The sequence below is a fragment of the Oncorhynchus masou genome, unplaced genomic scaffold (genome assembly GCF_036934945.1).
Source record: "Oncorhynchus masou masou isolate Uvic2021 unplaced genomic scaffold, UVic_Omas_1.1 unplaced_scaffold_3998, whole genome shotgun sequence".
NCBI lineage: Eukaryota > Metazoa > Chordata > Actinopteri > Salmoniformes > Salmonidae > Oncorhynchus > Oncorhynchus masou.
The window spans coordinates 13,879-27,500 of NW_027010398.1; the positions used below are offsets into that span (position 1 = coordinate 13,879).

The following is a 13,622-nucleotide window of genomic DNA, read 5'->3' on the forward strand; positions in this document are numbered from 1 at the left end:
GGGTCAGTGTCTGGGTCTGTGTCTGGGTCTGTGTCTGGGTCAGTGTCTGGGTCTGTGTCTGGGTCTGTGTCTGTGTCTGGGTCTGGGTCTGTGTCTGGGTCTGTGTCTGTGGCTGTGTCTGTGGCTGTGCCTGTGTCTGAGCTAAGCCCACTTCCCAGGCATGGCTATAAGCACTCATATGGTCAATTCAGATCCTGCTGAACTCTCTCTTAAGCCCTGCTGCTAGGCGCAATCTAAACGAGTCATATCACTGAATGCTGAAAGGATATTAACAGGCGTACTGGCACGCGCCAACACAAGTGCACGCTCACACGCATATGCACGCAAACACACGAGCGCGAATGTTCAGACACACACACACACACACCTCCTGTGGACCCAGGGCGCCTCCTCGTGGATGCATACAGGAGAACAGAAGGAGGGATCAAAACAGCTCGAGCTCACCGAGAGAAACGGGAGAGCGAGCCTTCTCTTCTCCTTTGGGACGCCCGAACCTCGCGCACATCCAGAACGTTATTTTATTCCTCTCCTTTTCCTCCTGTCTTTCTCCCCACGAGATGAGAGACTGATTCGGCGAGGGTTCCACGCGCTGTTACGAAGAAGTTTTGGGTGAGTTTAGAGTTTAACTGCATATCTTTGTCGTTAGTTCGCCCATCTATATCTCTCTCTCTCTAACTGCTGCTATCTCTGCGGTTAGTTCGTCCATCTATATCTCTATCTCTCTAACTGCTGCTATCTCCGGCGGTTAGTTCGCCCGTCTGCCTATCTCTCAATTCAATTCAAGTGGCTTTATTGGCATGTGAAACATGTGTTAACATTGCCAAAGCAAGTGAGGTAGATATTATACAAAAGTGAAATAAACAATAAAACAAATAACCGAGAGAGAGAGATTGTTTATCTTTAATATCCGACTCAAATATGCATTAGGGTCTATCACATTTTAAAGCCTTGTAAATGTGTGTGTGAAGTATTTGAATATATGCACGCGCATTGTCTCCACTCCAGTCAATTAGCAAAAACTATTTTTGGCCACCGCTAATATTTCGGTTTTAGACAGAGTTGCGAAAATCAACTTTAGTTCAAATGGACCGTGTTCTGTACTGACTGGGTGCGTTCCTGTTCAGATGGACGGTGTTCTGTACTGACTGGGTGCGTTCCTGTTCAGATGGACGGTGTTCTGTACTGACTGGGTGCGTTCCAGACCTAGGCATACGCAGTTAATAAATCCCATTAGTGCTTTATCGTGTTGATATGGTGGTTCCTCGGACAAACATATTGGAAAGATATGATTTTCTGCTCAGATAATGTTTGTATAATTCTGGAACACACCCAGTGCAGAACATGTCTCCCTGTTCCTCCCCGTTAAACGTTACCGGATCTTACCGTTAGAGGAGGCCAGACCGGAGACAGAACAGATCAGTTTGATTTCTATAGACGGGACCGTTGTTTTCACTGTAAATTGCTGGCTTCCCAACTAGGCATAGGCCTATGCACTTGTGATTTGAAACAATCCACAGCTATTAAAAAAATAGAAACAAATAAGCGAATGATCCTCTGTGGCTAAGTCAAGCTCTCTGGTGAAGTATTTTATTCAGACAGGAGTAATTATATAATTTTGGCAAAACATTAATTTACTTTAGGGGAAGCCAGCATCCGAACAGTGCATTGTGCACTCGCCAACTTTCATTTCCAATTGGCAAGTGGCTGAAACCAGAGATCTGTATATGATGAGGAGATGCTCATGTCTCCGCCCTAAAAAATGTGAGTCCTTGTCCCAAGTGCAGGAATGCTGGCAATAAGCTTAGGACTGCATGTTATGCCCATTGAAACGCATTGGGTTTAGTCAGGACAGATGTTGGCGAGAGTGAGCTCTCTCGCTTCGCCTCTTCCTCTCTGCTGAAACTAACGAGCAAAACAGTGTCCCCCTCTCTTACTATATGTAGCCCATGTATCTGATGCTGTCTGTCCAGAAATAGTATGACATGCCATATTCTGGTCTTGACAGCATCAGATACAGTGGGGCAAAAATATTTAGTCAGCCACCAATTGTGCAAGTTCTCCCACTTAAAAATATGAGAGAGGCCAGTAATTTTCATCATAGGTATCTATACCTATGATGAAAATTACAGGCCTCTCTCATCTTTTTAAGTGGGAGAACTTGCACATTTGGTGGCTGACTAAATACTTTTTTGCCCCACTGTAACTCTATAACTGTCAATCTACACAATGGTCCATCTGTATAACTGTCCAACTGTATAACTGTCCAGGCATCTGTATAAATGTCCATCTGCATAAATCTCCATTTGTATAGCTGTCCATCTATATAACTGTCCAGGACTCAGTATAACTGTCCATCTCTATAAATGTACATCCCTTTAACTGTCCACACATCTGTATAACTGTCCACACATCTGTATAACTGTCCACACATCTGTATAACTGTCCATCTGCATAACTGTCCATCTGTATAATTGTCCAGGAATCTGTATAATTGTCCAGGAATCTGTATAACTGTCCATCTGTATAACTGTCCATCTGTATAACTATATAACTCAACATCTGTATAACTGTCCATCTGTATAACTGTCCATCTGCATAACTGTCCATCTGTATAATTGGCTAGGAATCTGTATAACTATCCAGTAATCTGTATAACTGTCCAGAAATCTGTATAACTGTCCATCCGTATAACTATATAACTACCCATCCGTATAACTGTCCAGGCATCTGCATAACTGTCAATCTGTATATATTATAACTGTCCAGACATCTGTAGAACTATCCATCTGTAGAACTGTTCAGGAATCTGTACGAACCCAGGTGAGATACAGTCATTCTATGCAAATGTGATGTCATTTGTGGATTTAAGGTTTTAAAGTGTGTGTGTGTGTGTTTGTCATGTCAGGTAGGAAGAGAGGATGATGATGAGGTCAGAGTTCATCGTGCTGTGTTTACTGTTTGGAGCAGCAGCACACGTCCAGGCCTTCCCAGAATGCAACAGTGAGTTCCCTTCCTACCATGCACAGCTCTAGTTCTGACATCATATTGACGTCATACTCCAGTCGGTTTGCATCCCAAATGGCACCCTATTCCCAACAAGGTGCCATATTATTGACCAGAGCCCTATTTGACCAGAGCCCTTTTTGACCAGAGCCCTTTTTGACCAGAGCTCTATTTGACCAGAGCTCTATTTTGACCAGAGCCCTTTTTGACCAGAGCTCTATTTGACCAGAGCCCTTTTTGACCAGAGCTCTATTTGACCAGAGCTCTATTTTGACCAGAGCCCTTTTTGACCAGAGCTCTATTTGACCAGAGCTCTATTTTGACCAGAGCCCTTTTTGACCAGAGTTCTATTTGACCAGAGCTCTATTTTGACCAGAGCTCTATTTGGCCAGAGCTCTATTTGACCAGAGTTCTATTTGACCAGAGCCCTTTTTGACCAGAGTTCTATTTGACCAGAGCTCTATTTGACCAGAGCCCTTTTTGACCAGAGCTCTATTTTGACCAGAGCCCTTTTTGACCAGAGCTCTATTTGACCAGAGCTCTATTTTGACCAGAGCCCTTTTTGACCAGAGCCCTTTTTGACCAGAGCTCTATTTGACCAGAGCTCTATTTTGACCAGAGCCCTTTTTGACCAGAGCCCTTTTTGACCAGAGCTCTATTTGACCAGAGCTCTATTTGACCAGAACTCTATTTGACCAGAGCTCTTTTTGATCAGAGCTCTTTTTGACCAGAGCTCTTTTTGACCAGAGCTCTATTTGGCCAGAGCCCTTTTTGACCAGAGCCCTTTTTGACCAGAGCTCTATTTGACCAGAGCTCTATTTGACCAGAGCTCTATTTGGCCAGAGCTCTATTTGATCAGAGCTCTTTTTGACTAGAGCTCTTTTTGAGCAGAGCTCTTTGTAAAATGTGTTTTTCATTTCTCAGACTTTGATGTTCTGTCGTTTGGATGTCCAATAGGGCGTAGTGCTCTGTTTACACTTGACAAGAAGTAATACTTTGACTTGGGCTATTTTGAGATTTCATTGGATATTTGTTTGTGTTTACATGTACATGCGTGTGTGTGTTATCATATGTCCTAACGTGTGTGTGTGTTATCATGTGCCCTAACGTGTGTGTGTGTGTTATCATGTGCCCTAACGTGTGTGTGTGTGTGTTATCATGTGCCCTAACGTGTGTGTGTGTGTGTTATCATGTGCCCTAATGTGTGTGTGTCATCATGTGCCCTAACGTGTGTGTGTTATCATATGTCCTAACGTGTGTGTGTTATCATGTGCCCTAACGTGTGTGTGTTATCATGTGCCCTAACGTGTGTGTGTGTTATCATGTGCCCTAACGTGTGTGTGTTATCATGTGCCCTAACGTGTGTGTGTTACCATGTGCCCTAACGTGTGTGTGTGTGTTATCATATGTCCTAACGTGTGTGTGTTACCATGTGCCCTAACGTGTGTGTGTGTGTGTTATCATGTGCCCTAACGTGTGTGTGTGTTATCATGTGCCCTAACGTGTGTGTGTGTGTTATCATGTGCCCTAACGTGTGTGTGTTATCATGTGCCCTAACGTGTGTGTGTTATCATGTGCCCTAACGTGTGTGTGTGTGTGTGTTATCATGTGCCCTAACGTGTGTGTGTTATCATGTGCCCTAACGTGTGTGTGTTATCATGTGCCCTAACGTGTGTGTGTGTGTGTTATCATGTGCCCTAACGTGTGTGTGTTATCATGTGCCCTAACGTGTGTGTGTGTTATCATATGTCCTAACGTGTGTGTGTTACCATGTGCCCTAACGTGTGTGTGTGTGTGTGTGTTATCATGTGCCCTAACGTGTGTGTGTGTTATCATGTGCCCTAACGTGTGTGTGTGTGTGTTATCATGTGCCTAACGTGTGTGTGTTATCATGTGCCCTAACGTGTGTGTGTTATCATGTGCCCTAACGTGTGTGTGTTATCATGTGCCCTAACGTGTGTGTGTGTTATCATGTGCCCTAACGTGTGTGTGTTATCATGTGCCCTAGCATGTGTGTGTGTGTGTTATCATGTGCCCTAACGTGTGTGTGTTATCATGTGCCCTAATGTGTGTGTGTGTGTTATCATGTGCCCTAACGTGTGTGTGTTACCATGTGCCCTAACGTGTGTGTGTTATCATGTGCCCTAACGTGTGTGTGTTACCATGTGCCCTAACGTGTGTGTGTTACCATGTGCCCTAACGTGTGTGTGTTATCATGTGCCCTAACGTGTGTGTGTTACCATGTGCCCTAACGTGTGTGTGTGTGTTATCATGTGTCCTAACGTGTGTGTGTTACCATGTGCCCTAACGTGTGTGTGTTACCATGTGCCCTAACGTGTGTGTGTCATCATGTGCCCTAACGTGTGTGTGTTACCATGTGCCCTAACGTGTGTGTGTTATCATGTGCCCTAACGTGTGTGTGTCATCATGTGCCCTAACGTGTGTGTGTTATCATGTGCCCTAACGTGTGTGTGTTATCATGTGTCCTAACGTGTGTGTGTTACCATGTGCCCTAACGTGTGTGTGTTACCATGTGCCCTAACGTGTGTGTGTCATCATGTGCCCTAACGTGTGTGTGTTATCATGTGCCCTAACGTGTGTGTGTTATCATGTGCCCTAACGTGTGTGTGTCATCATGTGCCCTAACGTGTGTGTGTTACCATGTGCCCTAACGTGTGTGTGTTATCATGTGCCCTAACGTGTGTGTGTTATCATGTGCCCTAACGTGTGTGTGTTATCATGTGCCCTAACGTGTGTGTGTGTTATCATATGTCCTAACGTGTGTGTGTGTTATCATATGTCCTAACGTGTGTGTGTTACCATGTGCCCTAACGTGTGTGTGTGTGTGTGTTATCATGTGCCCTAACGTGTGTGTGTGTGTGTTATCATGTGCCCTAACGTGTGTGTGTTATCATGTGCCCTAACGTGTGAGTGTTATCATGTGCCCTAACGTGTGTGTGTTATCATGTGCCCTAACGTGTGTGTGTGTTATCATGTGCCCTAACGTGTGTGTGTGTGTTATCATGTGCCCTAACGTGTGTGTGTTATCATGTACCCTAACGTGTGTGTGTGTTATCATGTGCCCTAACGTGTGTGTGTTACCATGTGCCCTAACGTGTGTGTGTTACCATGTGCCCTAACATGTGTGTGTTATCATGTGCCCTAACGTGTGTGTGTTACCATGTGCCCTAACGTGTGTGTGTGTGTTATCATGTGCCCTAACGTGTGTGTGTGTTATCATGTGCCCTAATGTGTGTGTGTTATCATGTGCCCTAACGTATGTGTGTGTTACCATGTGTCCTAACGTGTGTGTGTTACCATGTGCCCTAACGTGTGTGTGTTACCATGTTCCCTAACGTGTGTGTGTCATCATGTGCCCTAACGTGTGTGTGTTACCATGTGCCCTAACGTGTGTGTGTGTTATCATGTGCCCTAACGTGTGTGTGTTACCATGTGCCCTAACGTGTGTGTGTGTGTTATCATGTGCCCTAACGTGTGTGTGTGTTACCATGTGCCCTAACGTGTGTGTGTTATCATGTGCCCTAACGCGTGTGTGTTATCATGTGTCCTAACGCGTGTGTGTTAACATGTGCCCTAACGTGTGTGTGTTATCATGTGTCCTAACGTGTGTGTGTTAACATGTGCCCTAACGTGTGTGTGTTATCATGTGTCCTGCAGAGAAACATGAGTGTCCTATAGACGTGTACTTTACGATCGACACGTCTGAGACCATCGCCCTGCAAGAACCTCCCCCTGGATCACTGGTGGAGAGCATTAAGGTTCCTACTACTACAACTATATTATACTGTCCCCCTCCCCCTGGATCACTGGTGGAGAGCATTAAGGTTCCTACTACTACAACTATATTATAATGTCCCCCTCCCCCTGGATCACTGGTGGAGAGCATTAAGGTTCCTACTACAACTATATTATAATGTCCCCCTCCCCCTGGATCACTGGTGGAGAGCATTAAGGTTCCTACTACTACAACTATATTATAATGTCCCCCTCCCCCTGGATCACTGGTGGAGAGCATTAAGGTTCCTACTACAACTATATTATAATGTCCCCCTCCCCCTGGATCACTGGTGGAGAGCATTAAGGTTCCTACTACTACAACTATATTATACTGTCCCCCTCCCCCTGGATCACTGGTGGAGAGCATTAAGGTTCCTACTACTACAACTATATTATAATGTCCCCCTCCCCCTGGATCACTGGTGGAGAGCATTAAGGTTCCTACTACAACTATATTATAATGTCCCCCTCCCCCTGGATCACTGGTGGAGAGCATTAAGGTTCCTACTACTACAACTATATTATAATGTCCCCTCCCCCTGGATCACTGGTGGAGAGCATTAAGGTTCCTACTACTACAACTATATTATAATGTCCCCCTCCCCTGGATCACTGGTGGAGAGCATTAAGGTTCCTACTACTACAACTATATTATAATGTCCCCCTCCCCCCTGGATCACTGGTGGAGAGCATTAAGGTTCCTACTACAACTATATTATAATGCCCCCCCCTCCCCCTGGATCACTGGTGGAGAGCATTAAGGTTCCTACTACTACAACTATATTATACTGTCCCCCTCCCCCTGGATCACTGGTGGAGAGCATTAAGGTTCCTACTACTACAACTAAATTATAATGTCCCCCTCCCCCTGGATCACTGGTGGAGAGCATTAAGGTTCCTACTACAACTATATTAAAATGTCCCCCTCCCCCTGGATCACTGGTGGAGAGCATTAAGGTTCCTACTACTACAACTATATTATAATGTCCCCCTCCCCCTGGATCACTGGTGGAGAGCATTAAGGTTCCTACTACTACAACTACTACTAAAATACAGTTTTATATCTTTATGTTTGAAGCCTGAAATGTGGCAAAAGGTTGCAAAGTTCAAGGGGGCCTAATACTTTCGCAAGGCACTGTAGATAGATAGATAGATAGATAGATAGATAGATAGATAGATAGATAGATAGATAGATAGATAGATAGATAGATAGATAGATAGATAGATAGATAGATAGATAGATAGATAGATAGATAGATAGAGTAGATAGATAGAGTAGATAGATGGATGGATGTCTAACCCCCTCCTCCTCCCTGATGTGTGTGCAGATGTTTACAGAGCTTTTTGTTAGTTAGATAGATAGATAGATAGATAGATAGATAGATAGATAGATAGATAGATAGATAGATAGATAGATAGATAGATAGATAGATAGATAGATAGATAGATAGATAGAATTGATAAAAAATAAAATTGGGCGTGCAAAATTATTCAGCCACCTTAAGTTAATACTTTGTAGCGCCACCTTTTGCTGCGATTACAGCTGTAAGTCGCTTGGGGTATATCTCTATCAGTTTTGCACATGGAGAGACTGACATTTTTCCCATTCCTCCTTGCAAAACAGCTCGAGCTCAGTGAGGTTGGATGGAGAGCATTTGTGAACAGCAGTTTTCAGTTCTTTCCACAGATTCTCGATTGGATTCAGGTCTGGACTTTGACTTGGCCATTCTAACACCTGGATATGTTTATTTTTGAACCATTCCATTGTAGATTTTGCTTTATGTTTTGGATCATTGTCTTGTTGGAAGACGAATCTCCGTCCCAGTTTCAGGTCTTTTGCAGACTCCATCAAGTTTTCTTCCAGAATGGTCCTGTATTTGGCTCCATCCATCTTCCCATCAATTTTAACCATCTTCCCTGTCCCTGCTGAAGAAAAGCAGGCCCAAAACATGATGCTGCCACCACCATGTTTGACAGTGGGGATGGTGTGTTCAGGGTGATGAGCTGTGTTGCTTTTACGCCAGACATAACATTTTGCATTGTTGCCAAAAGTTCAATTTTGGTTTCATCTGACCAGAGCACCTTCTTCCACATGTTTGGTGTGTCTCCCAGGTGGCTTGTGGCAAACTTTAAACAACACTTTTTATGGATATCTTTAAGAAATGGCTTTCTTCTGGCCACTCTTCCATAAAGGCCAGATTTGTGCAATATACGACTGATTGTTGTCCTATGGACAGAGTCTCCCACCTCAGCTGTAGATCTCTGCAGTTCATCCAGAGTGATCATGGGCCTCTTGGCTGCATCTCTGATCAGTCTTCTCCTTGTATGAGCTGAGAGTTTAGAGGGACGGCCAGGTCTTGGTAGATTTGCAGTGGTCTGATACTCCTTCCATTTCAATATTATCGCTTGCACAGTGCTCCTTGGGATGTTTAAAGCTTGGGAAATATTTTGTATCCAAATCCAGCTTTAAACTTCTTCACAACAGTATCTCGGACCTGCCTGGTGTGTTCCTTGTTCTTCATGATGCTCTCTACGCTTTTAACGGACCTCTGAGAATATCTGAGACTTGATTACACACAGGTGGATTGTATTTATCATCATTAGTCATTTAGGTCAACATTGGATCATTCAGAGATCCTCACTGAACTTCTGGAGAGAGTTTGCTGCACTGAAAGCAAAGGGGCTGAATAATTTTGCACGGCCAATTTTTCAGTTTTTGATTTGTTAAAAAAGTTTGAAATATCCAATAAATGTCGTTCCACTTCATGATTGTGTCCCACTTGTTGTTGATTCTTCACAAAAAAATACAGTTTTATATCTTTATGTTTGAAGCCTGAAATGTGGCAAAAGGTCGCAAAGTTCAAGGGGGCCTAATACTTTCGCAAGGCACTGTAGATAGATAGATAGATAGATAGATAGATAGATAGATAGATAGATAGATAGATAGATAGATAGATAGATAGATAGATAGATAGATAGATAGATAGATACAGTAGATAGATGGATGGATGTCTAACCCCCTCCTCCCTGATGTGTGTGCAGATGTTTACAGAGCTTTTTGTTAGATAGATAGATAGATAGATAGATAGATAGATAGATAGATAGATAGATAGATAGATAGATGGATGGATGGATGGATGGATGGATGGATGTCTAACCTCCTCCCTGATGTGTGTGCAGATGTTTACAGAGCGTTTTGCAGAGCGTCTGGAGGATGCTGACTATAAAGGTCTGGTCCAGATCAGATGGCAGTTAGGAGGACTACACTTCTCCCAGAGACAACAGGTCTTCAGCCGTATACAGGCCAAGGACGCCTTCATCCAGGTGGGTCTAACTCACACACACACGCGCACGTAGCACACACACACACACTCACACACACACACGCACGCATGTAGCACACACACACACGTAGCACACACACACACACACAGGCACGTAGCACACACACACACACTCACACGCACGTAGCACACACACGCATGTAGCACACACACACGCATGTAGCACACACACACACGCACTCACACGCACACTCACACACACGTAGCACACACACACACACACACACTCACACACACACTCACACACACTCACACGCACACTCACACACACGTAGCACACACATGCACGCATGTAGCACACACACACACGCATGTAGCACACACACACACGCATGTAGCACACACACACACGCATGTAGCACACACACACATGCATGTAGCACACACACACACGCATGTAGCACACACGCGCATGTAGCACACACACGCCGCATGTAGCACACACACACACGCATGTAGCACACACACACACGCATGTAGCACACACACACACGCATGTAGCACACACACACACGCATGTAGCACACACACACACGCATGTAGCACACACACACGCATGTAGCACACACACACACGCATGTAGCACACACACACGCATGTAGCACACACACACACGCATGTAGCACACACACACGCACGTAGCACACACGCACATGCACACACACACGTAGCACACACACACACGCACGTAGCACACACACACACACTCACACGCACGTAGCACACTCACACGCACGTAGCACACACACACACACACACACACGCACACGCACGTAGCACAGGGGGATACAGTAACTGTTGTTGTTGTTGTTGTTTCAGGGGGATACAGTAACTGTTGTTGTTGTTGTTGTTGTTTCAGGGGGATACAGTAACTGTTGTTGTTGTTTCAGGGGGATACAGTAACTGTTGTTGTTGTTGTTTCAGGGGATACAGTAACTGTTGTTGTTGTTGTTTCAGGGGATACAGTAACTGTTGTTGTTTCAGGGGATACAGTAACTGTTGTTGTTGTTGTTTCAGGGGGATACAGTAACTGTTGTTGTTGTTGTTTCAGGGGGATACAGTAACTGTTGTTGTTGTTGTTTCAGGGGGATACAGTAACTGTTGTTGTTGTTGTTGTTTCAGGGGGATACAGTAACTGTTGTTGTTGTTGTTGTTTCAGGGGATACAGTAACTGTTGTTGTTGTTGTTTCAGGGGATACAGTAACTGTTGTTGTTGTTGTTTCAGGGGGATACAGTAACTGTTGTTGTTGTTGTTTCAGGGGGATACAGTAACTGTTGTTGTTGTTGTTTCAGGGGGATACAGTAACTGTTGTTGTTGTTGTTGTTTCAGGGGGATACAGTAACTGTTGTTGTTGTTGTTGTTTCAGGGGGATACAGTAACTGTTGTTGTTGTTGTTGTTTCAGGGGGATACAGTAACTGTTGTTGTTGTTGTTTCAGGGGGATACAGTAACTGTTGTTGTTGTTGTTGTTTCAGGGGGATACAGTAACTGTTGTTGTTGTTGTTGTTGTTTCAGGGGGATACAGTAACTGTTGTTGTTGTTGTTTCAGGGGGATACAGTAACTGTTGTTGTTTCAGGGGGATACAGTAACTGTTGTTGTTGTTGTTTCAGGGGGATACAGTAACTGTTGTTGTTGTTGTTTCAGGGGGATACAGTAACTGTTGTTGTTTCAGGGGGATACAGTAACTGTTGTTGTTGTTTCAGGGGATACAGTAACTGTTGTTGTTGTTGTTTCAGGGGGATACAGTAACTGTTGTTGTTGTTGTTTCAGGGGGATACAGTAACTGTTGTTGTTGTTCTTTCAGGGGGTGAGGGGTATACGGTATCTTGGTAAGGGAACCTACATCGACTGCGCCCTCGCCAACATGACACAGGAAATGACACGCTCGCCTTCGGACCCCAGGGCACTGCGATTCGCTGTCGTCATTACCGACGGTCACGTGACAGGAAACCCGTGCGGCGGGGTGAAGGTGACGGCCGAGCGTGCGCGCGACGAGGGCATCAGAATGTTTGTGGTCGCGGCCACGAAGAACGTGGACGAGACGGGTCTGAGGGAGATAGCTAACTCTCCGGCCAACGTCTACAGAAAAGACTTCCTGGCTGTCGACCTCAGTGGCAACAAGCCTGTTATACAGCTGGACACTATAGACCGCATCATCAAGACCATGGTAACACACACACACACACACACACACACACACACACACACACACACACACACACACACACACACACACACACACACACACTGTTATACAGCTGGACACTATAGACCGCATCATCAAGACCCTGGTAACACACACACACACACACACACACACACACACACACACACATACTGTTATACAGCTGGACACTGTAGACCGCATCATCAAGACCATGGTAACACACACACACACACACACACACACACACACACACACACATACTGTTATACAGCTGGACACTATAGACCGCATCATCAAGACCATGGTAACACACACACACTGTGATGATGACGTACTATAGTTTAATATTTAAACTCTGTATTTTCCTTTTTCCAGACCCATCTGGCCTATCAGGAGGTGAGACTGAGGACAACAATATCACTGTTACCATGGTGACATATCACTATACACACAATATATCCAAAGTATGTGGACACCAATTCAAATGAGTGGATTCGGCTATTTCTGCTACACTCGTTGCTGACAGGTGTATAAAATTAAGTACACAGCCATGCAATCTCCATAGACAAACATTGACAGTAGAATGGGCCTTACTGAAGAGCTCAGTGTTTTTCAACATGGCACCGTCATAGGATGCCACCTTTCCAACAAGTCAGTTAGTCAAATTTCTGCCCTGCTAGAGCTGCCCTGGTCAACTGTAAGTGCTGTTACTTTGAAGTAGAAACGTCTAGGAGCAACAACGGCTCAGCCACGAAGTGGTAGGCCACACAAGCTCACAGAACCGGACCACCGAGTACTGAAGCATGTAAAGAATTGTCTGTCCTCGGTTGCAACACTCACTACCGAGTTCCAAAACGCCTCTGGAAGCAACGTCAGCACAAGAACTGTTTGTCGCGAGCTTCATGAAATGGGTTTCCATGGCCCGAGCAGCCGCACACAAGCCCCAGATCACCATGCCGAACGCCAAGTATCGGAAACACGTTCTCTGGAGTGATGAATCACGTTTTACAATCTGACAGTCTGGCTGACAAAACTGGGTTTTGGCGGATGCCAGAGAGAACGCTACCTGCCCCAATGCATAGTACCAACTGTAAAGTTTGGTGGAGGAGGAATAATGTTCTGGGGCTGTTTTTCATGGCTCTGGGCCCTTAGTTCCAGTGAAGGGAAATCTTAACACTACAGTATACAATGACATTCTAGATGATTCTGTGCTTCCAACTTTGTGGCAACAGTTTGGGAAGGCCCTTTGCTGTTTCAGCATGACGATGCCCCCATGCAAAAAGCGAGGTCCATACAGAAATGTTTTGTC

At 44.8% G+C, this 13,622-nt stretch overlaps 1 protein-coding gene across 1 annotated transcript in view; it reads left to right on the forward strand.

Moving 5' to 3' along the window:
* Positions 1-435: 435 nt before the first annotated feature.
* LOC135534828 (collagen alpha-2(VI) chain-like) overlaps positions 436-13,622 on the forward strand; it is a gene marked incomplete at its 3' end in the record, with an annotated part of 14,033 nt that continues 846 nt past the window's right edge. Inside the window, exons 1-6 of the mRNA XM_064961658.1 lie at positions 436-609; positions 2,906-3,000; positions 6,682-6,782; positions 9,982-10,125; positions 11,951-12,313; positions 12,689-12,709. Coding sequence (XP_064817730.1) covers positions 2,919-3,000; positions 6,682-6,782; positions 9,982-10,125; positions 11,951-12,313; positions 12,689-12,709 — 711 coding nt within the window. The remainder of the gene's footprint in view (positions 610-2,905; positions 3,001-6,681; positions 6,783-9,981; positions 10,126-11,950; positions 12,314-12,688; positions 12,710-13,622) is intronic.